Here is a 26,520-nt window from a genome sequence, read left to right on the forward strand (position 1 = left end):
GCAAACGTTCGAATTCAAGCTTTTTTTGCATCAAGAAGCCAAGTGGTGGTTACCCACACTGTTTGTTGCATAAAAACAGTTTCCCAATCATCTAACATTCCCTTATAAAATCTCATATTTCTAAGATATTGAGCGATATTTTCCTACATCAGGTGGATGGGTGCTGTTGCCCAATCCATGTACATGTTCGGGGTTTTTACCGGAGCAGTCACCCTCGGGAACATGGCGGATAAATATGGGCGAAAACCTGTCTTCTGCTGGTCGGCCCTAATGCAGCTTTTCCTAGGAGTTGGCGTGGCTTTTTCCTCCAACTACTACGTTTTCATCCTGTTGCGATACTTGTACGGCATCTTTGGGTCTGCGGGCAGCTACATTCCGGGTTTCGTGCTGACCATGGAACTTGTCGGTCCCAGCAAACGCTCCATGTGTGGCATATCATTCCAAGCTGCTTTTGCTTTTGGAATTATGTTGGTAAGGAAGCTCCTCACTCAGCAAATATCATATTAATGAAAATCATTTTTAGGTAGCGGCGTGGGGTTATATTATTAAAGATCGAATGATCTTGCAAATTGTTTATGGGTGTCACGCCCTAGTGCTAATAGGGCACTTCTGGGTGATGGACGAGTCGCCCAGGTGGCTGTGGGCTAATGGGAGCAAAAAGAAATCTGTGATTATTATTCAAAAAGCCTTGAAAATGAATGGAAGTTCTGAGAACATTGATCCTTCGGACTACGTGAACAAAACACCAGATAAGCTCGAAGAGCAAGCTGGAACAGTGAATTCCGCTGGGATGACGGACTTATTCAAGACATCCCGACTGAGAAAAATGACCCTTAATGTGTGCCTTGCGTGGTTCGCCAACTCTCTTGTGTACTATGGATTATCACTCAACACTGGAAGTCTCAAGGGAAATCCTTATTTGATCCTGTTTGTGATGGGAATGGTAGAAATTCCCAGCTACATCATCACAGTCTACTTTATGGATAAATTAGGCCGAAGATCTATAACAGCGGTCTGCATGATTTTAGGAGGTTTGTGTTGTATAATCGCAACTAACCTCGCCATGGGCAGCTCTACCTCCACTTCGTTCGTCTTCATAGGAAAGTTCCTCATTGCCAGCTCTTTTGCAGTTATCTACAACTATTCAGCGGAATTATTCCCGACAGTGATACGCAACTCCGCAATGGGGCTCGGCTCAATGTGCGCGAGAACTTCTGGAGCCCTAACCCCTCTTATAATCCTTTTCGATTCTTTCGACCCAAAACTCCCTTCAACAATTTTCGCGGTCATATCCTTAATTTCCGGATTTTTATGCCTGTTCCTCCCGGAAACTTTGAACAAAGCTATGCCACAAACTATAGAAGATGGGGAGAATTTCGGAATTGGAGACACGTGCTTTACAACCTGTTTTGGTGGGGATAAGACCCTAAAGGAACCTGTCGAATTGCCTACCAGTGAAATGGAACCTTTAAAGATGTGATTCGTATTTGTGTTAATTGAGAAATCGCCACTGCCAAAGTACCTATTCATATAGTTTGCTCAACGGTTATTTTGAATGAGGCAGAGGGTTATGGATAACAATTTTTGTATGCAAATTGATGTATGAGACAGACAAACGTCATAACGAAATGTATTTATATTATAAAATAAACGAGATGTAATTTAACATAACCTTGATTAGATTTAATATGTACGATGGGGTATCTACATAATCGAAACGTTAGGAGAGCGCTCGCGGGCTGCAATATCGCCTTGAAAAAAAAAAGATCTCTGTCTGAGGGTCCGTTTATCAATTTGAAGTTAAAGACTAACTATCAGCCACAAACGTTAGAATATCGATTACAAAAATATTGTCAATAGGGCGAATTTTTGCATATTGGCAGTGGTTATATTGCAGCGACGACTCGGTATTATGCATTAAAGCAAAATGCAAACGTATTTGTTATATTTACACAAAACAATCACACTTTCAAGTCTCCATTAGAATAATAATGTACTTAAGAAGGAAACACTCTTCAATGGTACCCTAAAATTGTAGAAATGGAACCTTGAAAATGAGCACTCAATTTATATTAAGTCAGGCCGCTAATAACTAATAGGAACTAAAGAAAATATTCAAAATAAATTAACGACAACACAGTGACAATACAGTGAGGCCCTAAAGTCTTGAGCTTAGTATGAGGTATAGGGAAGGATAGGACATGCGACATGAAATCTGTTTGGAACGTTACCAAAACCCGAAAATGCAATAATATACAGTGTTGTATTTGAAAAATAGACCCCTAAGTCCCTAAGACTTTAAATACTCACTGCATGAACATGAATTAATACCTAAATTTATCCTCCAACTTTGAACAGTTTGAAGTCAAATGTCTTCTGAATCTTTGAGTAACTCTATCAATGTTTCTTCCAAATGAAGTAAACATAAGTATTGTAATTAACTATTAACTTACATCCCACTTCGTACTAATAATCGTAAAAATCCAGCCAAGCCAAAGGAGGGAATAAAGATTTAATTAAACCAGAAACCTTCAGAATCAGCAAACCTTTCTCAATACCTTTTACCTTCATTTCTTTAGCTGCTGGCACCAAACTCATAACTACTGAAAGGCTAGGAAGCGGGACTCAAAGGGAAACGAAGATCCACATAAGTAAAAATATCAATATTTACAATGCGGTAACAATACATCCAGCTGTGTAAAACACGAAATTAAATACGATTCGGGCAGGTAGTGTGAATGATTTTGGGTTTAGCACCTGTGTTGCTGTTTATACCTGGAAATTTAATCTTCATGATAACTAACTAGACCAATAATGCCGAAAACTTACCTAAAGCTGTATGAACAACAATACTTGGTTGTCCAGGAGTGGGGGGATGTAGCTCATGCGATCCCCCCGGAGCTAAAGTAGCTAGAGCTGCCAATAGGTCGTGATTTATAATAGGCTCTCCTTCAGGATGTGGTACCCAGTCTAGAGGGGGTGATGCAGGAGGAGATATAAGGAACTACAACCGAATCAACATAACTCAGTATCAGTTAAGATCCGTCTAAGAATATACCTGTTTGTATGGTGCGGGTGGTTGTAAAGTCGAATTTTTAACTGGAGTAACTGGCTGAGCAAAGTAACATGTAATAATAGAATCCTGGAATTTATACTGATGCAGCTGGATTCTGGCTGTAGCAGCCGCTGAGGGTGTCGTAAAATTAACTCTCAATCGTCTAAAGCTCTTAAGCCATTGAAATGTGACGTCTGGATCATAAAGCTTAAATAAATCCTCAAAGTCTCGTTTTTTCTCTAGAATACACTAATTATTGTAATATACATTCCAATACTAGAAATTAACATACCAGAGGAACTGAAAACTGAATCATGGATATTTGTTACTATGAGAGATGAAGGGAGTCCATCCAATTCATCATCTTCTGAGTTGAACTGAGATTCATCAATATCTTGTTCAGGGAGCAAATTAGGGTGGACATTTGGAAGTCCATCTTGAGCATTGATGATAATATCTTCATCATTTATTTCTTCGTTACACTTGGCCATTGTGGGGAAAATCCTGCAGATGAAGCCTTGAAGAGATCACAACAATATGCTTCTTTCAACAACCTTCATAGAAAATAGAACTTTCCTCCCTCACTTGAGAGAAGAAAATGGGAGTTATTAATAGAGCACTCAACCATTTTTTTGGTGACATGATCATATGACTATTCCCATGCCATGTAGCTTATTATCAATATCTATTTATTTTATGCATTTTTGTCTTTCAGTGCCAAATTCAATGCCAAAGTTGAATCCAAAGTCAGATTAATAAATGCAGCTTTACTGTGTAGTCTCCTCAAATACAAATGGGTGATATCATACCAATTGTGATATTCCGAGAAAAAGAGAGATGCCCCAGGGAAGAAGCAAATGAAAATGAAAAGAGTGGTCCCATAGGGATACTTCTAACATCTGAACAAATTAGAGTACTCTAGCGTAACTCTAAAGTAGTAAATCCCATAGCATCTGAAGATACAACTGTAACTACCAAACTCTCACATGGCTGTCAATTGTTTGAAAGGAATTGATTTAAAATTACTGAAGTCTACAAATACTTAAAGTTTTCCTTAGTAGAAAGTGAAAGAATACCATTGTCAACACTTATACTTGCTTTGTTCCCAATCAAGTCAATAAAAACCAAATAAAGTCAAATGGACAGCAGAATTCCTACTTAAGTGTGAAGGGATCAAAGGCGTTGCAAATTGACATAAAGAATAATAACCATGGAAACATTGAAATAAAGATAGGGTTTTGGGTTAGTCCCACATTTTGAAGGAAATTATATTCCTTCCACTTGGGTATGGGGGTTTTGACCTTCAAAAATCTTAAGTGCTTGACTAGCAGCATTTAACCACAGGAATAAAACGTAAAATACAATGTGCTGGTGTAAATTAGCTAAAGGGCTAAGGCTACTACTATAGGAAGACAACAAATCGAATTTGTTTAATTGTTGAACAAGTTTTGAGAAGAAATACATAGTAAAGTGAAACGGTATTTTACCTAGTCCACCAAGATTCTATGCTGTTGGATATTGGAAATGTCTGAATGCCGACACTTATATTATCTTTAAAATACAGCTAAACAAACTTTATGATCCATAATTCATAATTAAAAAATTTGTTTATGAAGGAAAATGAAAACGATTAAATTTAAAACGTCATCTTGGATAGTTGACAACGACAAAGCACCTGTTAGTGCCAGTTAAAGTAATTTCTCGTCGATTCGGAGTAGTCCAAGTGACAAGATGCTGCTCTAGATACACTATAATGTCAACCGCGTTCACTACGAAATCAGCGGTGTAGCGCATCATAGCAGTTTACCGTTGGTCCTAAATAGCATTGCTTAACATCTCTAGGCAGCGGTTTGAGGTCGCATAGCAGTCCAAACTCTGACAGTGACACCTTCAAATCCTTCAATTTTCCTCTTTCAAGGACTGCTTGCGTTTTATACTCAGATATTTTTCTTCGAAATCCACGGTGATTCATTGTGTGTTCGTGTTCGTTGTGAAATTATTACGCAGTATCATCTAATTTTCCAATTAAATTGATAGACTCTTAAAAACTTCACATTACAAGTTACAAGTTGAGTTACCGTTTCCGTTGTAGCTGCGTTTTTGGTGCGACCCGGATTAAATACTCTGACTTTTCTCCCATTTGCATGCAGCTATTCAACAAAGACCAACAACGGCCAAAGAAGATTTGTATGTTTAATTACGAATCATTATCTGGTTATGTTGAGAATTCCCTTCTGCCAAAAGTCCTTTCCGACTATTTGGAAGACTGTTTCGGATGTTCATCGATAATAAGTTCCAAGACCCATCAAGATACCGTTTACCAACGTCTGCTTTCCTTTATTAGAGCACATTTTGTAATATCAGAATGTCCTCTAGTACATCCTGTGTATTTTCAAGAATGTTATCCGAAAAGGTAAGAAAAGTAGATATTCAATGGTCTTAAAATCATAAAAATTATCCATTGTTCTCAAAAACACCCTCAGAAGAAAAAAATTTAATATGAAATCTAAGCCTTAAAAATGTTTTATTGGGTGCATTGCCTGAGTTTCACCCCTATGAGCCTTATTAGAAACAAAACCTAGAATAGATACATTAAACAATAAAAATTTGGACATATAAACCTGTCAAACACTATTTGATCCCAATCAGATACCCTATTATAATTGTAATATGTAAAGTATTAAATGGGGGTACCCACTTCAAAAAACCTCATTGATACAAGTGAGATTGGAATTATTTCTGGACCTGTCAATTTTTAATTATTTAAAAACATCCATCATTTCCTCTTTTCTATACTTACCAGCAGCTGTTGTCGCTTGGGTCAGCTGAGTTATGTCGACTACACAACAGATGATTAGGGAAAGATACGCTAATTTTCTCTATGTTCCTACTTCAATGATTTTTTATACAATTTGTGATTTATTTCATTCGACTTGTTTGTGAGAAGGAATGTGCTTGTGTTTAAAACCAATGTTGATGGCTACTCATAAACAATGTAGATGAATTACAAATAGGAACTATTTAAGATTTCACAATTCTGAACTTTTCAAGATTGAATCTTACTACTGGGAAATTTGGCTGTATGAATATTTTACTACAACATAAGACAACCACAAAAGGTTAAGAATGTATTTCAGATTGTCCTTCTGATGATGGCCTTAGGGTTGAAATTTAGGTACTGCTTCTATGCAAAAAATAAATGATACTTAGATTTGGGTTTTAATTAAAAATTTTCACAATTCCCAATTTTGTCTCTATAGTTTAACTCAGAATTGTCACAAAGTGGGGGAAGGCCTCTATGGAGAGGTTTTCCTCTTCAGAGATCCATCTGGTGGCACTACTGTCATGAAGGTCATTCCCATCGAAGGTACCCAAACAGTTAATGGAGAGTGTCAAAAAAAGCTGAAGGAGGCTTTCCCAGAATTCTTAATTGCTACGTAAGTTTAAATATATTATAGTATTTTCACAAATGTTATTTGCAATATGGTTTAGGAAATTAAGTGATCTACGATGCAACCGAATTAATCAGACCAGTTCATTCATTGAAGTTAAGAATATTAGATGTGTTCAAGGGAGATACCCAGAAGAACTTTTGGAGCTATGGAATTTGTATAAAGAGAGCAGAGGTTCTATTAATGATTCTCCTGAAATCTTTACTGACAATCAGCTCTATCTCATCCTGGAGACCAGTTATGGGGGCTTGGATATGGAGTCTTTTATTTTCGACAATTCAGCGCAAGCATTTTCTCTATTTCTACAAGTAATTAGCTTTTTAAATTATATTTTCTGGTTTGCAAAAATTCCTCTTTTTAGGTTTCTTTTGCATTAGCTGTAGCAGAAGAAGAGCTCCAATTTGAACATCGTGATTTGCACTGGGGTAATATATTGCTTTCCCGCATCCCCACCGATGAGAAAGTTACATTTAAACTAGAGGGCAAAGAAATAAAAATAGGCTCTTATGGGATTAAAGCGACAATCATTGATTTTACAATGTCGAGAATTACAGCTCATGATGCTGATATTTCTACAGATTTGGGGAAAGATTGTGGCATATTCAAAGGCTCCCATGACTATCAGTTTGAAGTCTACCAATTGATGAGAAGCAAGAATGGGTGGGTAGTTTTAAAAAGTGCAAGAGAGAGACATTAATACTTATCTATTTAGAAATGAGTGGAGTCATTTTGAGCCCTTCTCAAACATTCTCTGGCTCAGCTACATATTGGACAAGACAATAACGGCCTTGAATTACACCGACACTACCTCAAAGCTGCATAAAAAATACCTGAATAAACTGAAAGAACTTAACCTGGAGGTTTTGGGCTATGATTCAGTGAAAGATTTCGTTCTTGACATGTTTAGCAATAAATAATTCTAATGAAGGTTTTTATATGCAAATTCTATAATTTTTGGTTTCAGTGTATCAGAGTGCCTAATATTTTTATAATAACACTTTTGATCATGTTGTAATTGTTCCAGTGCTGTTTTCAAGATTAATAAATTGTTGTTTGGACAATTATTATTATTTTGTTGATGAAGTAATAACATTTTCATATTAACGATGAAGTCTAGGATGTCAATAGCAATGCTTTGAGATAATAAACGTATATTTATACTATAATTTGAGGAACATTTATCCTCTATCTAATCCAAAATATAATAATCTCGCATATCACATTACCAATTTTTGATCAATGGCGGATCTAGTGATATTATTTTCTTGAGTGAATAACTTTATGTTGGGGATGAGTCGGATGTTGAAAATTGTTTTTAACAAATGCAATAAAATACAATGAAATCAAGATTGTCATGCTGAAGCTTAGAATGAATTGCTACGAAGAAGTTTTTTTTTAGTCTTATAGTAAAGAACATGCTGTAAAACTTTGTATTCGCCATGACATCCAGAAGATCTGGACTGGAAAGAAAGATTTAGATGTAGTAATAAATGAACCGAAGCAATGAACTCAGTAAAAGGAAACCATATCTTAGAGAATCATTTTTAGTGATAATTCATTTTGATAAAATTCTTAAAATCTATCTATTGACAATGAGTTGTTTTAAAATAATGCTGAATTGATCTTCTAGAGGTTGCAAACTTCTGTATATAGCAGCCCATTAAAGGAAATGAAAGAAAACTAATGTTTATTAATACTTATGCATTCATCATACTATCACTTAATAGGGCTTTAAAACATTACCATTTCCTTTCACTGTTTGACTTTTTGCGCAAGCTAATATTGATCAATGTGATATCTTGACAAAATGGCAGGGAGGTGTTTTACAAACTAATAACGTCCAAGTTATTTAAAAGAACTGTTTTTACGAGAGTTGCTGAGCTTTGATGGAAAAACACCAAAAAACCTGTCAGAAATACTCTTTAATGCGTGTATATGAAGTTCTACAAACTAGTACTGAAGATACGGTTTAATACAGCTGCAAAGGTAGATTAACTTTTATTGCAAACCTCGTACAATTTTGTCGCATCAAGAATAACTTAGAATGAGGTAGGAAATCAGATATATACGTCGCAAACGTTTTAGCTCTGCTTTCTCCATGGTTGCTCTCAAAAAACTACTATTACTATTTTCTTTATATAGAATACCCTGTATATTTTTGAATTTCTAATAGTTTGGAAGCCTTAAAGACAGCGTGTTTATTAGTTTCGTGGTTTTCATGGAAGTTACCTTCCAGATAAAATTTCGAGCAGCAAATTCGGGGAAGGTGACTTAGGTATAATATGCGTGACTGAAATGAGGAACTGTTAAATAATTAGTTTTAAGTGTCTATTGGAACGTATCATTTATAATATAGATATATACACTTCGTACGTAAATTAAATCTTTGATGGCGATGACGTTTTCCGTTAAAAAATCATTCAGAACCCATCATATTTACAACGTGGCGGATGTTTATGAAGTCGAATCCTTCTAATGGTGGTATAGGCTAGGGGCGGCATAAGCGGCTGGGGAAGCTACAACATATTTAGCTGGTGCTGGATGTACTGGGTGTCCAGTCCTCTCAACCACAGCGTTGAATCCATTGTGGTCATCGGCGGTGTAATGAACAGTCCTGAGGGTTCCGTCGGCCTCAGCTACGGAATAGGATCCCTTAACTACGTCACCTTCGCGTACTTCGTGCTGGCTTTTGTGGTCTCCGGTGTTGGGGTCCTGGACTCCATAGTTGTATTCGTATTTGGGCGGAGAGTAGTAGTCCTGATGCTCGGCAGCAGCGTGGGCCACAGCGAGAGGGGTGGCAGCATGTACGATTGGAGCAGAGTGTAGCAGGGGAGCTCCGTGGACAACGGGAGCTGCGTGGATAAAGGGAGAAGCGTGCGCGATGGGAGCGGCATGGCCAGCGTACACTGGGGCAGAGACAGTGGCGTAACTGCTGGCTGGTCCGTGAGACAAATCTACTAGGCCGGCTCGGGCGGCTGCCACGAATGTTACGATAGCCAAGATCTGGAAAACGTGTTTTTATAGTGGCTGAAAATTATTAATAAAAAATCGTTTGAAGTGTAAACTTACTTTGCCGAACATGTTTACTGAAATGTTATGTTAAGTATGTCTATTTTTTCAGTGACTGGCTATTTATATTCTTGAACGAGACGGCCAAATACCCCCTCCCATTTGGTATAATGGGTCTGTAAATGAAATTTGAAAGTGTTTAATTGGTTCCAAAATACTGCTAAATTGACCTCGATACAGATTTACTCGTATATTTGATAATATGAGTAATGCGGTATGTGTCTAAAGTAAGATCAATGTCAGTGGCTGATGAGGGTATTCGTCAGTTATAGGTGAAGGTATTCTATTGTATTACTTCCCATAAGCGAAAAACGGATTTTATCTAGTTTGCTCTATGCCCCCTGATATGTAATTTTTAAAGCTGCTGGAATGGCCATAATTACAGACAAGGTCTTGTCGAATGGGTTTCATTATCCGGGTATCAATACGTGGCCTTCAATAGATGTGAGCAAGTGGTACTTCAACGTTCTTCATTCAGGGAACCAATTTCTACGTCATCGATAATTGATTTTTTTTTTAATTGAAGGGCATTTGCTCTAACGCGACACGAACCACAGGAAATAAGTAGACAAATTATGCACTTGGGGAACATCTTCAAAACAGTGCAAATTTCAAGAACTGTAGCATACACTAAATTCCAGTGGTGGTGCGGTGAGGCTTAAGCTCAAAGCCACGTATTATCAAGAGCTTAAGACACGAACGTTCTATGACTGCAAGATAACACTACACACCTGTATTAATAATATTTGGAAGAATTTTCCATTCTCAGCTTTCATTGATGCATAGTTTAGAACTTTTCCGCATTAGGAATATCGGTTGTCTCTGCTTTTCGTGTGTTTAGTGATTTTTGAGGAATCCCAGCTTCGCAGTTGAAAAACTTGCGAAATAAAGTATTTGCGGTACGCCCATGGAAGTGAGATAGCAGGCGAAGTACAAGGAAGCTGGGACAAAATGTTGAGCTCTACAATGAAGTGTTGGAGCCTTCAGAGGGGGATTAAGATGTTCCGATCCTAGTTTTGCAAATAATGAAATTTTCCAGTTGTAAAATTTTAATTTTAAGAACTCTAAATGACAAAAAAGACGGCAAGCTTATGGAATGAGTCGTTGAATATAGTAGAAGCATAATGATGGATAAGGACATCTTAAGTCCTTTACGGCACCAACACGTGCACGCTGCAATATTTAACATTCTAACTTCAAAAATTAGATTAAAAAGAAAATGCAACTTGAAATAGTAGTTGCTACATCCGTGGAAAAACATTTTTAGCCATTAAACAGTGGCGGTACCACACTACCAAAATTAACATTTGACGATCGAAAGACACTGACCTTACTCCGCTCCCATGGAATTGAAATACGGAGCAAGATATATATGGGAATTTAGTCAAAATATTTGGGTGTTTAATGAGTCGCCTTTGATTCAGTGGCGGGTGAGAATTTTACAATATTATTGGAGCTGCGAAACTTACATTAAAGACAATAGTTCAACAGGAGAAAGCAGGCGTTACGTCTATGGAAAACATTTTTAGCTATTAAGCAGTTGCGGTCCCAAATTTTCCACGCTACCAGATTTCACGTTTGAAACTTAAAAAGCACCGACTTTAAACACCGAAGACATTGATAGTTGCCTATGATAGATTGTGTCTTTAAATATAGTGAATCTATTGGACATCAAGTTTCCTCTTTCCATTCTCAACTTTAGAAACGAGAGGCTCTTGAGGAGAAATTTAAAACTAAAAAATTCCCATGTTGAAAAAAAAGGAGCCTACGCCTATGGTGTGGGTTATCGAATATTGGAGGAAAATTTAGTAAGTCTTTAACCAGCTGTATGTTCATCATGTATTGAGTCTCGAGTCACTATAGTGGCGATACCTTCGGGAACTTTGATTATAGAGCTGTTTTCATTATGATTTTGCCTTTGGCCTTGTAATCATTCTGATAAAGGCTATTTTCGCCATTTACTATTCTCCATTATTTTGAATTTCAAGAACTCCGTTTTCCCCCATCGGAACCATTTTTTGAAAACACCTATTAGATAAAGACATGGCTATGCTCGTTACATCACTTGCTCTATTTACAAAAATAAATAAATAATACATAAATAATTAACATCATCAGAATCATTTTAGTGATGATAGTATTGAGCGGGGGCAGCATAATGAGCGGGGGCGGCATAATGAGCGGGGGCGGCATAGTGAGCGGGGGCGGCATAGTGAGCTGGAGCGGCTACCACAATCTTAGCTGGAGCTGGAGCTGGATGCACTGGGTGTCCGCTCTTCTCAACCACTGCATTGAACCCATTGTGGTCATCAGCAGTGTAATGGACGGTTCTGAGGGTACCGTCGGGTTCGGCAACGGTGTAAGAACCCTTCACCACATCACCGTCGCGAACTTCATGCTGGGTCTTGTGGTCGCCAGTATGGGGATCTTGGACGCCATAGTTGTATTCGTATTTAGGGTGGGCGTAGTAGTCGACGCTTTCGTGGGCAGCAGCATGTCCGTGGGCGTAGACGGGGGCGGCATGGGCGATCACCGGGGCTGATACAGAGGCGTAGGAGGAGGCAGGGCCACTCGAGTAGCTGGGATAGCTGACCAGGCCGGCTTGGGCGGCGGCGATGAAGCTAGCGACGGCGAATACCTGGAAAAATATCGGATGGCTTGAAGGTCGCTTAATTGAAGAAAGAACGCAGATCAACCTAAATCTATTCTTTTGTGTAGGGAGAAAAGTTTTATTTTTATGATCAATTCGGCTTTTAAATTAAAATGTCGGGTGTTGGTTATGGATTACCCCACTTCGTTCGTCCCTTTTGTTCGCTAAATTATATTTTTACCCCTCAACTGGGAATAAAAATTACCCCTTCACCTCACATTTTTCTGTTTTCACCACTTACTTTGGAAAACATGATGATGTTTTTGATACTCAGCTCAAATCACATATGACCCCATGCTCCCAGCACCACATTTATATAGCAATATTAATTCCCTTGCTGGGGTCCGCCCCCTCTCAATCGTATTGACCTAGGCGTAGTCAAATTCTCATTTGAAAGTGTTACAATACGTCCAAATTTTATTAGAATTTGACCCAGATACCCACTGTATAGGTTTTTTCTGCGTGAGCTGTAATATCCACTACGTCACTCACGATATAATCTGCTCATTATTTTACACATCTAACAATGTGTTGAAACCCATTACATAGTTTGTTCTTGTTTAATTATTTCATTGTCTCGACGGTATCAGGGCTAATCATGATACCGAGAATTCCTTTCAAAGTCGCGGTAACTGAGTATATTAGTACATAGATCAATGAGCTGATAAACAATGAAACGATTTATGTAATTATTCATTAATATTAATGAGTACACGATTAAAATTTAGTGATAAAGATAGTGATGTGATATTGCCAGATTTAAATATACGTTTTTTTTTTATATATATAGTTTTTAGAGCATTTTTCACTTTTTATATAGGAACTTTATCACAAGAGCTCAGTTTAACTCGATTAAAGTCAAGACAAGTCCGGCCAGTTTCTTCTATATTGCATCCATTTCACTGCTGGTTTGCATCCCTAAATATTCTCTAAACAACCGCATGTAGACACAGTAAAACTCGTATTCATGAATTATTTGCATTAATTTTTCTTTAATAAAAAACTAAAACACGATAATTGGCAGTTTAATTTTCCTATTGAACGGACCTGGTAGACAAGCAAGAATTCCAAAAATGTCGCATTTAAATTTCGAAAAAATCAATTCTTCACATCAACATGAAGCTCGTACGTCCAAGATGTTTGGTAGTAAATGCGTATTTAATTTATTTTCTATATACTATTATCCTCGTTTATCTAAATTTGATTGTTGTTGGCAATGGGTTGACAAAGGGGCCAAACCACCGTCGGCGAAAGACACCTCATCATCCGCCAATATGAAAGCGGAAGAACTTACCATCAAATAGGTGAAATGGTCAATGGAACTCATACAACCGTACGGAGTATTATAGATCGTTATATTAATGAAAAAGGGTTAAAACTAAGTGAGGAATAGCTCCAAAAGAATTCTTCACGATTATGACGAAAGGGGGATTTTTAAGAAAAGTTGCGAAAAATCCAAAAATTTCTGCTTCTACATTTTGCAAAAACTGTAGAAATACACAGTGGTGGCCATAAGTATGGAGACTATTTGCATTTTTTGATAAAACGAATCAAATTAAAGCTAAATTTATCGAATTCACACAGTATACTGCGTAAAAGTGATAATGCCAAAGCGTCATTTATCTGAAGAGTTAAAACAGCGAGTTGTACAGCTGTTTAAGCAGGGGCGCAAGCAGTGTGATATCGCTGGTTCTTTAAATGCGCCCAAAGGAACAACATCGAAAATATTGAAACGTTCCCGTGAACGTGGTACAATGGAGAGATTTCCGAGACCGGGCAGGCCCAAGAAGTTTCCAAAACGCGCTCAAGAATTAATACGAAGGATGTCGAAAAAAATCCACTATTGACTTCAATGGACATTTGAAGACTTCTTGCTGAAGAGCACGACATAGTCGAGTCGCACGGTGCGAAGACTTTTGGTAGCTGAGGGTTCGTTCGGAAGGGTTGCTGTCAAAAAACTACTAATTTCCAAAAGAAATGGAAAGGCGCGTCTGGCATTTGCTTGGCAGCATATCAACTGCTCACAGGAATAATGGAATACAATTTTGTGGAGCGATGAAAGTAAATTTCAGTTATTCGGTAGTGATGGTATTCGATACGTAAGACGTCCTAAGAATGCAAAATTCGATTCCAAGTATCAATTGCCCACTGTAAAACATGACGGTGGAGGTGTTATGGTGTGGGGGCGTTTTTCTGCGTCTGGGGTTGGGCCGTTAACTAAAATAGAAGGGACTATGGACCGATTCGTGTACAAGGACATCTTAGCGAACCATATGCTTCCTTATGCAGAACGGGAAGTGCCCTTGTCTTGGAGTTTTCAGCAAGACAGTGACCCCAAGCACGCATCAAAACTGGTTAAAAATTGGTTTGAAGAAAATTGTATCGCGAAAATTGGAATGGCCGTCGCAGAGTTCAGATCTTAACCCGATCGAACGTCTTTGGGAGCACCTTCGAGGGCAAATTCGGAAAGAAAAAATTCATAGCTTACCACGTTTATTCGAGGTTTTGGAAAGGAAATGGAAATTAATTCCAGTGGAGGTTTGCAGAGAACTGGTGTATTCCATGAACCAACGGTGTCGTGCAGTAATTAATGGAAAAGGATTTGCCACAAAATGTTGACACAGTTTTGAAACGAAGGATATATTTCATAAGTTACTGAAAATACATTCCATTTCCACGCTTTTGTCCGCAGTTTTTTTGAAATTTCACATTTACTCCAAATCGAATTCCAATAGATGCCAACACACCATGGATGTTGATAAAGTATCAAAAATAGAATCTGTTTTATATTTACAATTTCAGATTACAATCGTTTAAATAAAAGCGATAGTAAAAAAGTTCCCATACTTATGGCCACCACTGTATACTACAGCATAAGGAAGCGGATGTGAATGGTTTTTTGCAGAGAGCAATATTTTTGGCCAACAAACGTGATTTTAAAGAAAAACTTAAGGAAAGTCCAAACACTTTCGTAAATTACCAAAAAAACATAGGCGGAGCTATCCTTTTGTGGAACAGTGTATACGGATCTTTGGTGCCGCTTGGAACAGAATTTCCGCCCAGTGCATTTGAACAACGTGCACAGAGGTTTACAGTACCAAAGTCACGGAACCATATCTTACATTGTCAACAAAGGAGAGGCAGAGATTCATTGTTTAAGCTTCGCTGACTTTTTACAGTGTATAACAATGATTATTCATGTAAAATTTTTAATTTTGTCACAAGATTTCGTAACTAGTCATTCTAAAGCTCTAATGTGCCCCTTGTGCAAATAAATAAAATACATTGTCAGATGGCACGGTATAATGGGTAACATTAAAAACGATTAGGCTGAAAATACGTGCTTTATTATCCGTTCCATGACCTAGCGAAATTGCGTAACGCAGGGGCATTTGCGTGTTTCGATGCAGAGAAAATAATTTATAATATAAATAAATATTAAGGGAGAGCAGCAATTTATTTCTTATTCACTTTCCAATAAAAATCAAAATCGGCTTACTTCAGGCTAACATACTTGCGACCACCCATCGGCTAAATGATTTCTTACACACATCCCACAACCCCAGTATACCGTTCGGCCGGCAGAAACTAAGCATTTGCCTAATTACTTTGAGACCAATAAGGTCAAGGATGTCCGAAAAAACCGTATGCGAGTCTTGCCTCGTTGCATGGGTGAAAGTGTATCAATGATATACCTACGATCTATTGCCAAAGTCAACAAGTAATTATTTGGGGCATTAAGATATTATTGTGATGTGCGATCTTATACGAACCGAACCTTCGACGACCTTGCTTATGGAGCAACTTCCTTTTGCAGCGTACCATGGGGGCAAGGTGTAATTGGGCGTGATTTATTGACCGCATCGTAATAGCGATTTCGGGTCTACGCTATTACGTAAAAAAATTATTATTGGTACTCGCTGAGTGTAAGGAAATTCGGTGTGATGGCGAAACGGAATTTCGGCAAAAAATCCTCTCCAATCGAGTCCTATAAACGGTACGGGGCTATGCGTCCAGGACCGGGCTCCACGGACCAACGGACTCCTTAAGGAATCGCATGGAAGCAAACTTTGAGACACAACATAAAAAATAATGCGGGAATTGGGAAAGTTTTATTTCTAGACAAAGTTTACGTTTTTTACTTCAAGGCGATAGGGGCCTCTGAAAGAGGTCAAAGGATTATCTGAAAGATTTTGGAGAACAATAATAATTGGGAAGTTCATACGGCATAGAATGTGAGGAATCAGCCTAGCACCCTGTATAGTGTAATGGAAAATATTTCTCGTGCTATATACAATATGCGCCACAAGAACTTAGAGCATAAACCAATTTGAAAAATCATTTATTGAACTTCTGATCACAGAGCGGGATTTTTCGAAATTAGAATTGGCTCTGGTTAGAAAATACTGCTCATTTACTAACTGGTTACGTACTGAAATGCCGTTTTACGGTTTGTCTGTTTCATATTTCAATAATCAACCACATCTAGTTCATTTTACGTGATTTCCAAGAGATCTCCCAGAGACGGGGATCAAAGACCGATTTCTATCCAGACGAATTTTAAGGGTTTGGCACAGTTTTCACGGAATCGCCATGGAGTATTCTTACAGGCACCTTAATTTCCAATTAAACATTTTCTGGAGGTTTAAAAACTACTTTTTTTCATATTATGCCGGTAACTCCGCAACGTTTCATTTTCTCTTCAGTTTTTAATACTTCCACTAATTTTGTGTGGTGAAATCAATTTTCGTCCCTATCGAACGCGACTTACGACTCAAAACTAATGTTAACTGACACCCAGTTCACACCCATCCTCTTCTTGTACGCGAGTTTAAATGAAACAGATGATAGTTATGAATTACGTGGCAGCTCCATTCAAACCGACTTCGCCACTTGAAAAGTTATTTGACGGGAGGTAGGAGGCGCTGGGGGTTTTTGATGACAGTGATACAGTGGTGGCAAATGATACTTTCGACGGACAAACCAGCAACTTTTCGAGTGCCAGAAATTCGTAGCTCCTTACGGAATCCCGAAAACTGCTGCGAATTGCATTCGAGTGAAAGTCACTACGCACTAAATATCGAATGTCAGGACTAAAAAGACCGTATCTGGCCCTTTAAATATCCCTTGGGAGGTAGTTGAAGATAAGTTATTTCCCACTCGAAATCATTTGAAGTCTTCGGAGAAATTATAAAGCATTCTGTTATCCCATCTGGCCAAATGAAACTAGTAGACACATAAATGAAAAATCACTATTTTATTAATCTAAATGGAAAAATAAATATGGCATGCTTAAATGAAACGCAATCCACTTCTACATGAGGTATGTACTCTAAACACGCAAATTTAGTAGTGACTGTCATGAGTGGCGTAGTGCTCCGGATGTTGGGCCTTCCCAATCTTGGACACCACTGCGTTGAATCCATTGTGGGGATCAGCGGCATAATGCACGACCCTCAAAGTACCATCCGGTTCCGCTACAGAATAAGACCCTTTAACAACGTCCCCGTCACGAGTTTCCTCTTGGGTTTTGTAGTCCCCGGTGTGGAAGTCTTCGACTCCATATTTGAACTCGTATTTTGGATGAGCCTGGAAAGGGACCAATCATTATACGTTTTCCTAGCAATTTAATTCCTGCGCCGCTTTCCTAGTGGCATTGCACTGGTAGTAAACCCCTTAAAGGGGAACTCGATGATGGGACCATCATTTTTCAAAGTGAAATGAGCTTGGTGCATTAAATTGTGCAAACTTCGTATCTATGGTTGCTTCAACTTACCATATTAAGAGCAAAGGAAATTTAATTGGGAAATCTTTGTGGCACGATCTAAACACGGCATAGTTGACCTTAATTGGTGTCTTTTGTAAAAGTTTTCCGTTACTGAAGAAAATCTGTATGCGATACTATTGAACATGAGCAAAAGTTAAGTTTTTCTTCTTGGAAATAGCCGTACGCCGACCTCGAAGATCATGAAATCCGCAAATGCCAAATCACGAACTGAATCATGCCCCTATCACGACAAAGCATATATTTCTCTCTACAATTTCCTAACGCTCCTGGGAGTTTCTGACCTTATCTGACATTGTTTATTGATCTGGGTTAACTAATGCAAATGATTCAATTGTTACTTAATGTGTACTTTTGTTCTAATACGTTTTTAAAGAAACGGCAGTGCAATTCAAACTTAATCGTGTTATACAGGGTGAACGAAAAGTACGGGCCGGCATTTCGGGGACGTGTTCTACGCACTAATGTAAGATAAAATTTTAAATGCTTTTTCTCCTAAACCGTTTCCTTTGAAAGTTATTGCAGTTTGAAGATGGAGTTGATGAAGCGGCTCTTCGACCCTAATTGGTGAGCGCGAAGTGTTGAGATTTGGTACGCAGCCGCAAAATTGGATCTGGAAGATTCTAGAAAATTTTATATTACAAAAAAATTCCCATTAAAAAAATAAGCATGTGTGCCCCCTCCCTAAAAAACATCACTCTAATGATTATCTAAAAAAAATCTTCTTACGCAATTATTCCAGATCCGGCCTTATGGCTGTCTACGAAATTTCAATACTTCGCGCCTTCCCGTTCGTCAAGTCGAGAGGAGAAAAGCACTTTGCCGGCTCTACCCTTAGGTCGTCATAATTTCCGTAAGAAACGATTTAGAAAATGAAGGTTTGAAGTTTTATCTCAAATGAACGTGTGGCGTACGCCCCCGTAGTAGCGGCTGGTGCTTTTGAATCACCCTGTAGTTCGCTCTCTTAATACACAGCAATTTTATTTAACCCTGATCGATATGAGGTATTTAGCTGGGCGCTCGATCGAGAGATAATTGTGCATGTTACGGGGAACTTACGTAATAATCCACATCTGTTTTAATTTCTGGAGCTGCGTAGATTACATGTTCCCCATGTCCACCACCATAACCCAGGTATCCGGCACGGGCGCAGGACACCGTCAGGATGACGAGAGCTACAATCTATGTAACAGATATTTATGCATTAGGAAATGATCTATGGAGAAACTAATGCATAATGTATACGGATTATGCAGTTTTTCTGGTATTGCTTTTAATGCAAGGGCTCCGCTTTCGTATCTGCTCTTTATTGTTGTTTTATGGAAAGTGCTCTTGCACATCCATGTTGGGCGAAATACATATAAATGAAAGTTGAGGAAAATCCGGAGACCCAAATTTGGTAATAATTTATGCTTGTGCGCTCTCTATGATGATTAAGTTGTCCTACATTAAATACAGTCGGTCCAATTTGCAAGTGCCTCTCTGTATAAATTGTAATTTGGTTAATTACCTAGTCAGTGCCGGGGACGGCGGTAGGACTTGCTACCTCTGCCCTTTTCTCCTGACGAGAAAGGTTTTTTATAGTCGAAAAAACTCTTTTATGAACGTCCACCAGACTCTCCTGAGGGAATATCCCAGAAGTCGGAAATGCGCATCGTCACGCTTGCCTCCTCATAACTCCGTTCAAATGAAACATTCAGTATATGCGTGTGGAAAATGAATTTAAAGGAAAAGAATGGAATTTTATTTTAATACGACAATCTGTATTTTTTTTTCATAACGGAATTGCGTGTCGGGAAATTTGATATAAGTTCATCGAAATTTTATGGAGTTTTTTTGAAAACTGAATGGCGTTCCTCAAGTATCTGGAAAAACCTCGAGGGACGATTCTTTGGGTGGTTCTAAGATCAAAAATTTATATTAAACATAGGTCTGGTAATCCTTCGTTTTCAATATACAGGGTGTCGAACTTTTTTTTAAAAGTAATTTTTGCCTAAAAATCTTAATAATAAGAAATAAATTTGGCAGTGTTATTTGTGATTGTGGTGGTTATTTACCCGCTACTGACTTTTTAAAAACATTAAATTTTTTCCGCATTAGAAAACGAAAAATGCAACTTTTTCGTCTCTCGAATTTTTCCGCATCAAGTTGCATTTTCCGTCGCTTAATGCATAAAAGATATAAAAGCTTTAAAAAATTCAGTAGAGCATAAACAAAACCACAAATCGCCCTGCTAAATTCCAACAAAATCGGCTAAAAGTTTATTAAGATTTTTATGAAAAACCGATTTGTCAAGAAAAATTTGCCACCCTGTAGCTTGAAAACGAAAAATCACCCGATCTATTGTTATATGAACTCTTCCTGTTAGAATTACTCAAAGAATCACCCCTTGAAGTTTGACTGCATACTTAAATAACACCCAGTATAATTCTCAGTTCGTAGCTTTTTTAGCTGAATTATCCCACTTTCAGTGTACTATTCCCCCAAATGACAATTTTTTGGGCACTACAAGTAAAATTCTTTTTTAAAGCTTGTCCCCGCACGATCCTCACATCAGCGGCAATATCTTGAAAACGATAAGAGGTATTTATATCGATTAAGCGATCCTCGGAATGAATTAACACATTTGCAGATAACGCACCTTAACAAACTCTTATTGAACCTTCGTTACACTTCATTGAGAGCACTGAGAAATTTATCTGAATGAAAAGGAATAATCTGTCTTAATTTTCGTTGTTATGGAAATTATCCTTCTGACATCTCTACCGGGATTTTGACTTTCAATGAAATTCTTGCCCGAAGGGCCAAATTATTACCGTGCTGTCAATTTTCAGTTCAAACTAATTTGCATCGAAACGGCGAACTACTATTTGTCAGCTTTTTGGTTTCCGTGGAAACCACCTTCGTGTTAAGGTTGGCAGCGCAATAATAATATCGCCCTTAATAGCAGGACCTCCGAAAAATAATTTCCCCAGAAACCAAGATTTAAAGAGGCAGGATGGTACAGCCTTCGGCTTGGTTTCCCCGGAAATTATCCTCCAGATAAATTTACCACTACTTTGCTCTGTTGGCCTTAAGCCAGTTGCACCTCAAACCACTACACACCTTAACGAACATGTCGATCTAATTCGGTAAATGGGAGCACAGATTGAACGTTACTGATGTGGTGGCATCCATGTCTCGCTTATATACCAAATTAACCCGAACCATTGCAATGGTTGGACATTATGACACGAAAATGTAAACAAGAAGTGCATTTGTATACAGGCCGCAATGTTGGAAAGTGTATTGCCATAGTCGCGACACTGATTTTGATCTTTTTTCGCATAGCAAATACTACTGAATATGGAATCTCAATGATCTTGTTTTCAGTAGGTTTTACGCCAAACAATCAGATTATCGTTTAATGGTATTAAAAGCATTCTTGCATGGGCATCTCAATGCCGTTTTGTAGTGTTTGATGTTGGGTCATTGGAAGGCTGAAATACACACGGGAAAAATCGGAATTGCGTGATTGGCCTCCGAGATCGTTCCAAATCTCCGTGCACTCAGTATGTTAATCAGTATTTTATTAATGAATATTAGTCTGAACTAAGAGAAACGAGGACCTTCGATTAAAATCGTTAGATTAAACTAAAAACTAACGTCGGCGATAACGCTTTTTCAATATTATAGCAGTGGTTCCGACGAAAGCAGGCAACCACCAATACACGTGTGTTGCTGCTAAGCGGCAATGGTAGTTTCCTGAGGGCATATTTCCCATCCAACTTCCTAATTCGACTAGCGACAAGGCTTATACGGTAGGTTGCCAGATGGAGTTTCCCCTAATTTACAGTTAATAGCTGGTGTTGCTCAACTACGTATACTATACATCATCACAAAAATGAGTTTCTTATTTAACGAAATAACACAATAAAACATTAAAACAGCCGTTAAGCTCGTTCGTTGCGCCTTTTAACCTGACAAATTATGTGCGAGATCTTGGTTAATAGCTTAGATAATTAATGGCGCATTGTGACAAAATTTCCAAGCTAAAACATGTTTCAAAACATGATGAAATTGGCGTTATTTTAACATGCCATGAAATCGTTGAACATATTCAATTTTTTCGATCATTTATTGAAGACCGATCGCCGCGCGCGCGCGCGCGTGTGTGTGTGTGTGTGTGTGTGTAGTCCGCCTGCGTGCGAAAATGCTCAATTTTAACAGATCTCGTTGGATTTTGATTAATTACCGAATCAAATAGAAGCCCGAACGAATAATTTTCAAATAATTTAAATAAGCAGCATTTCTAATCGACGTGATTAATCAATGGATTACTATTATAATGAATTAATATGTAACAAGCGCCGGTTTCAGTTTGCTGCGATGACGCACCCGACGCCTAGGTACTTAATCACGCATGTAAAAATAACACTTTCGATGAAAACTATTACTACAATGGTGACTGAAATTGGTAGGCATGTAGGTGAATGCAATTAAAAGAGAAATAACTGCTTTCCGGAAGGCTCGAGACAAGAATATCACCAGGTTCATACTTGAATGCGTACGCACGGTGCGCTTACAAGGACGTGCGTAATGAATTATTATGCAAGGGGCGTTTTACGTATTATATGAACTTGTCTTTTTCTTTCTGATACCGTCAATAAACTCGTTAATTGCAGGCACGCCAATCAATGAATACTAAACACAATTCTGTTCCTTTCGCGTTCCTAGTTTTTGTAACGTTGAACAAACCTGAAAATATTGTGTTCACTACCTTGTCAGATATTAAATTCTGCTCCAATGAAGAAATTTGAATAGGAGACCTAACGCCATTCGGCCGAACCCAAACTGCCCTCGATGGAAAGATGTAAATGAGGTTCACATTTACGTCAAAGTGATCATGTGAAGTTGCTTGAACGAAACTTTTGATTTGATTGCAAATTTTACCTTACAGAGTAATGAGGAAAATTAAGTAACAAATATCTGATAAAATATGATAATTTTGCGTCGTCGATACATAACTAAAGCGTAGGCATATGGTACATTTTTCAAAATGCTCACGTTCTCTACGCTCTAGTAATCGAAAATTTCCCCGTCAACGGAGTTTTAGGTGATAGTTTGATAACGATTATATAGCTGTTGGTTTAACAATAATCGTAAATCATTTACATAAGACAAGCTAGAAATCTGACAACATTATGTAATGTACTAATCTACAGGTGAATTTTAAATGAATAAAAAAATCAGTCCCATCAGACATTTATTGCAACGTAACGTTAAGACAATACTGCGACGATCTTAAACTAAAATAACGACATTTATGTACAAAAATAATACGTGTAAAAGGATAAACAGATGAGCAACTATAAAAATATTCAATCATAGCCGAGTCGCACCTATAGTAAGCAAATACATCAATAAATTACTTAAATGAGGGGCAATAAATTTACTGAGCTTAACTTAGCATTTGTTTCGGCCTAACCCTTGTAAATTCCATATGGAGAAGCCAAAGCTGGGGCTCCTAATGGAAGCGTTGCATGAGAAATCGCCGGGGCTGCAATGACTTTATGAGAGACCAGAGGTGTTACTGGATGGGCAGCATGGCCGCTCTGATGACGCAATAAATAATATACCCAGTTCAATTTCTATATGGCAATGTGCTTACTCTAGTGACGACAGCATTAAAACCTGTGTGATCGTCAGCGGTGTAGGTTACAGTCCTGATGGTACCATCAGCTTCCACCAGCGAATATTGTCCTTTGACAACGTCCCCATCTCTCACCTCCGACTGAGACTTTTGGTCTCCAGTGTGACCGTCAGCCACTCCATAATTGAACTGATATTTGGGATAAGCCTGGAAACGACGTTTCGTACATCTTATTTGATGATTTTTAGCGAAAAAAATGGTCCCAGCATGAAAGAATTCGTATAGAAATAATAGTCCCTCTCTATTTGTTTATATCATAAGGACACCTATGTGGTTGGTTCTCATTTGAATACGTGGTAGTAATATCAATAAGAAAATGGCGTATTTGGTAGTAACCTAAATACAGTCTAATGAATGAAACAAGTACTGTTATCCTTGCCTGGTTGTTTAAAGGTAAATTGGTTTGGCAATAAAGCAAATTATTTCCTTAATTAATTAAGTGCTTGGTAGTACTTATTCGATATTGATGATATACTGGTGCACGCATTTCACTAATTTTTAATGAACATTTTGATATGAACCACTTGACCAATTGCTCGGGTCAATTAAAAACTACCCATCCCTGTGTTATTATCTTGGATAGATTCGCGGAACGCTTCTTTTTGCGCTACATCAATTCAAAATCATCACGCTAAGCCTAACAATACTAAACGGATCATTTTTTGAGTTTGCTATTACAATACTCTAGGTTTCATGAGACTGTGGCGCCCTCTTGCAGTGTCTAGCCGAACTTAGAAATTTTCTTACAAACAAACGATATTCCTGAGAGTGGATTGTAACTAATCGTCAATAGGTGGCGTGTTCTGTATTAATACGAGATTTTTGTTAATTATAATTAAAAATGAATCAAATAAAAGGCCGAACTATGCCAATATAAAAATAACGATAGTTTTGAATTCCCCCAAAAAAATAAAATAATAATTAATATTCAATAATTAATGCTCGAAAGTGGAGATTCTTGATGTGATGGTGAATAAAACGCGCTTTTGATTTCGTGATTTCCTTCACAACAATGATGTTAAACTTAAGAATGTTGATACAAACCTGGGCCAGAGCCGAAAACACTTCCTAAACATATTATATACGCCATTTAAAACGTATTTAAAAGTTTAGGAGAAAAGTAATCTTAAAAGCTAATGAAAAATCCTCGAGATATGAATTAAAATTTGAGAACCTTAAGCGTTGTAACAGAGAATAAAGATCAAACAGCATATTTGTTGTAAAATTTACGCTTCGCAGCATACAGATACAGTGAAAACACGGCGTTCTGAATGCCAGGTGTTCAATGCCTTTTAATCGCCATAATTGCCGATATCAAATACTTCAAAAGTGAAATTCAAAGAAGACTGCGAAAGCGTTTCTGGGTCTATAACACTGTGTCAAGCGCAGGAAACGTCTTTTTTGTTCCTCAAACCCTGAAGGCATTTTAATTCAACACTAACGACCAAAGAAGCTTGTTTGACAATTTTTGGCCCATATACGCAAATATTTCAAACAATACTTACAACGTAGTCTACGGAAGGTGCGACTGGACCCTTCACCAAGGGGGCTGACAAAAGGGGAGCTGAAATTGCGGGTTTAAGGTATGCAGAGCCTAAAGATGAAAGTGCAGGTAAGGCCGAGTAGGCAGGAGCTAGGGCTGCTCCATAGGCTGGTCCGTGGTCTAAGCTGAGGGTCGTGTATGCTGGTCCAGGAAGTAGACCCGCTTTTGATGAGGCTATGAAGGCCAGCAACGATAGTAACTTGAAAGAAAATCAATTAAATTCATTAGTCAGGACCAAAATTGATTTTAAATATTCCTTTATGCTCGAGTAACTGCGCTGTTTCTTGACCTAGACCAATTCCATTAATAAACGTGGGTAGCCGTTATGGGTCACCATATTGAGCTGGTCTAGCAAGTCATAATATGCGTTATTACTGACCTTTACTGGTCAATAGCAATTATGTTGCACATGCTGGGTGTAGGGCTTCGGTTTGTGGATGAATGTATTGACAAGTTAGATGTTACTCATTCGGTTAACGCGAGCCGCATAATTATGCTTCATAAATAGTAAGATCTAGAGCGAGTTGCAGTAGATTTATCTTGTCCCTCTGAGAGTTTATAGAGTTTAGTAGGTAATTCATCAACGTCATTAAAAACTTGTCTAAGATTAAGTAAGATAGTGACTAAGTGAGTAACTTGAAACTAAGTAGTACGGAAAATGAACAGAAACTAAAACATTAGCGTTAATTTCTCAATAATAATCAGATTTTAGGAGCTGTCATGCTTATCGACCGTTGAAGCGTCCATGATGAATTTGAAAGGTTCTAATGACAGGACTTAGAAATGACCGTTTGTCACTGTCTGTCTTTGTTTAGCACAATGTAAAATGTAATCGGCGGAAGGATAGACGTAAATAAATCGCCATTTTTAGTCTAACTTTAAGAAAATATTTGTAAGGAATTTTCAACTATGAGTAAAAAAAATCTGAATATTGTACAAAATTATTTTATTCGAATGCCTTATTGGTGAACTAAAAAAATCCAAGTCGGTACTTTGAAAGGTACAAAAAAACAATAATTTGCACTAGTTCATCAACACGTTAATGCATAACAGGCCCTACCTTTAGTTCCATTATAGAATTGCACCGTACAGCACGCACACTCAAACTGGTAAGGCACCGGCCTAAAAGCTCTTTTATAGCTCGATTGACAACCCCAGAACCATTCCGAGATATTAAAAATTCCGATTGCAACCCGACGTGTCTATTTTTCCGAAAAAAATCCAGCCGCATTTACGGTTATCGTATTCACCAAATCGTTCGGGGCAAGGCCGGC

At 38.0% G+C, this 26,520-nt stretch overlaps 6 protein-coding genes across 10 annotated transcripts in view; 2 read left to right on the forward strand and 4 right to left on the reverse strand.

The window, feature by feature from the left end:
- LOC136349014 (organic cation transporter protein) overlaps nt 1-1,671 on the forward strand; it is a 37,071-nt gene extending 35,400 nt beyond the window's left edge. For both annotated transcript variants that reach the window (XM_066300267.1, XM_066300269.1), the window contains 2 exons: nt 153-471; nt 524-1,671. In XM_066300267.1, the coding sequence (XP_066156364.1) occupies nt 153-471; nt 524-1,480 (1,276 nt within the window). In that variant the 3' untranslated portion in view covers nt 1,481-1,671. The remainder of the gene's footprint in view (nt 1-152; nt 472-523) is intronic.
- The window catches only part of sra (RRM_RCAN_like domain containing protein Sra), a 102,315-nt gene continuing 77,409 nt past the window's right edge, over nt 1,615-26,520 (reverse strand). Inside the window, exons 1-5 of one of the 4 annotated variants that reach the window (XM_066300284.1) lie at nt 4,543-4,713; nt 3,348-3,559; nt 3,059-3,294; nt 2,830-3,004; nt 1,615-2,775 (exon numbers count right to left, since the gene is read on the reverse strand). In XM_066300284.1, the coding sequence (XP_066156381.1) occupies nt 2,711-2,775; nt 2,830-3,004; nt 3,059-3,294; nt 3,348-3,546 (675 nt within the window). In that variant the 5' untranslated portion in view covers nt 3,547-3,559; nt 4,543-4,713 and the 3' untranslated portion in view covers nt 1,615-2,710. Of the gene's footprint in view, nt 2,776-2,829; nt 3,005-3,058; nt 3,295-3,347; nt 3,640-4,542; nt 4,714-26,520 lie in introns of those variants that run through there. The other 3 variants (XM_066300283.1, XM_066300282.1, XM_066300285.1) reach the window with 3 other exon arrangements.
- LOC136349016 (serine/threonine-protein kinase haspin homolog) lies at nt 4,906-7,568 on the forward strand. The gene is made up of 5 exons (XM_066300271.1): nt 4,906-5,468; nt 6,316-6,492; nt 6,548-6,815; nt 6,869-7,167; nt 7,220-7,568. Exons 1-5 carry the CDS (start codon nt 5,200-5,202, stop codon nt 7,422-7,424), a joined length of 1,218 nt encoding a protein of 405 aa, XP_066156368.1. The 5' UTR covers nt 4,906-5,199; the 3' UTR covers nt 7,425-7,568.
- On the reverse strand, nt 8,822-9,707 carry LOC136349023 (cuticle protein 8-like). The gene is made up of 2 exons (XM_066300287.1): nt 9,577-9,707; nt 8,822-9,510 (listed from the first exon to the last, which is right to left on the reverse strand). Exons 1-2 carry the CDS (start codon nt 9,586-9,588, stop codon nt 8,980-8,982), a joined length of 543 nt encoding a protein of 180 aa, XP_066156384.1. The 5' UTR covers nt 9,589-9,707; the 3' UTR covers nt 8,822-8,979.
- Nucleotides 11,695-21,268, reverse strand: LOC136348951 (cuticle protein 18.6-like). Its single transcript, XM_066300152.1, has 5 exons — nt 21,117-21,268; nt 19,071-19,193; nt 17,579-17,815; nt 12,468-12,500; nt 11,695-12,214 (listed from the first exon to the last, which is right to left on the reverse strand). The coding sequence occupies exons 1-5, from the start codon at nt 21,126-21,128 to the stop codon at nt 11,702-11,704; spliced, it is 918 nt and encodes a 305-aa protein (XP_066156249.1). The 5' UTR covers nt 21,129-21,268; the 3' UTR covers nt 11,695-11,701.
- On the reverse strand, nt 23,240-26,450 carry LOC136349020 (cuticle protein 19-like). Its single transcript, XM_066300280.1, has 4 exons — nt 26,307-26,450; nt 25,209-25,445; nt 23,662-23,850; nt 23,240-23,605 (listed from the first exon to the last, which is right to left on the reverse strand). The coding sequence occupies exons 1-4, from the start codon at nt 26,316-26,318 to the stop codon at nt 23,474-23,476; spliced, it is 570 nt and encodes a 189-aa protein (XP_066156377.1). The 5' UTR covers nt 26,319-26,450; the 3' UTR covers nt 23,240-23,473.

This window comes from Euwallacea fornicatus, chromosome 36 (genome assembly GCF_040115645.1).
Source record: "Euwallacea fornicatus isolate EFF26 chromosome 36, ASM4011564v1, whole genome shotgun sequence".
NCBI classification, from domain to species: Eukaryota; Metazoa; Arthropoda; class Insecta; order Coleoptera; family Curculionidae; genus Euwallacea; species Euwallacea fornicatus.

What these genes read in the sequence shown, in the direction of transcription:
- LOC136349016 (XM_066300271.1), top strand. Translation starts at nt 5,200, where the DNA reads ATGCAGCTATTCAACAAAGACCAACAACGGCCAAAGAAGATTTGTATG. An exon ending in CAAGAATGTTATCCGAAAAG is followed by an intron (nt 5,469 to 6,315) that starts GTAAGAAAAGTA and finishes TTGTCTCTATAG; the next exon opens with TTTAACTCAGAATTGTCACA. An exon ending in CATTTTCTCTATTTCTACAA is followed by an intron (nt 6,816 to 6,868) that starts GTAATTAGCTTT and finishes TCCTCTTTTTAG; the next exon opens with GTTTCTTTTGCATTAGCTGT.
- LOC136348951 (XM_066300152.1), bottom strand. An exon ending in ACGCCACTCATGACAGTCAC is followed by an intron (nt 12,501 to 17,578) that starts TACTAAATTTGC and finishes ATGTGATTTGAG; the next exon opens with CTGAGTATCAAAAACATCAT. An exon ending in ACATCATCATGTTTTCCAAA is followed by an intron (nt 12,215 to 12,467) that starts GTAAGTGGTGAA and finishes ATATTTTTCCAG; the next exon opens with GTATTCGCCGTCGCTAGCTT.
- LOC136349020 (XM_066300280.1), bottom strand. An exon ending in CACCTTCCGTAGACTACGTT is followed by an intron (nt 23,851 to 25,208) that starts GTAAGTATTGTT and finishes CGTCGTTTCCAG; the next exon opens with GCTTATCCCAAATATCAGTT. An exon ending in TTAATGCTGTCGTCACTAGA is followed by an intron (nt 23,606 to 23,661) that starts GTAAGCACATTG and finishes TTGCGTCATCAG; the next exon opens with AGCGGCCATGCTGCCCATCC.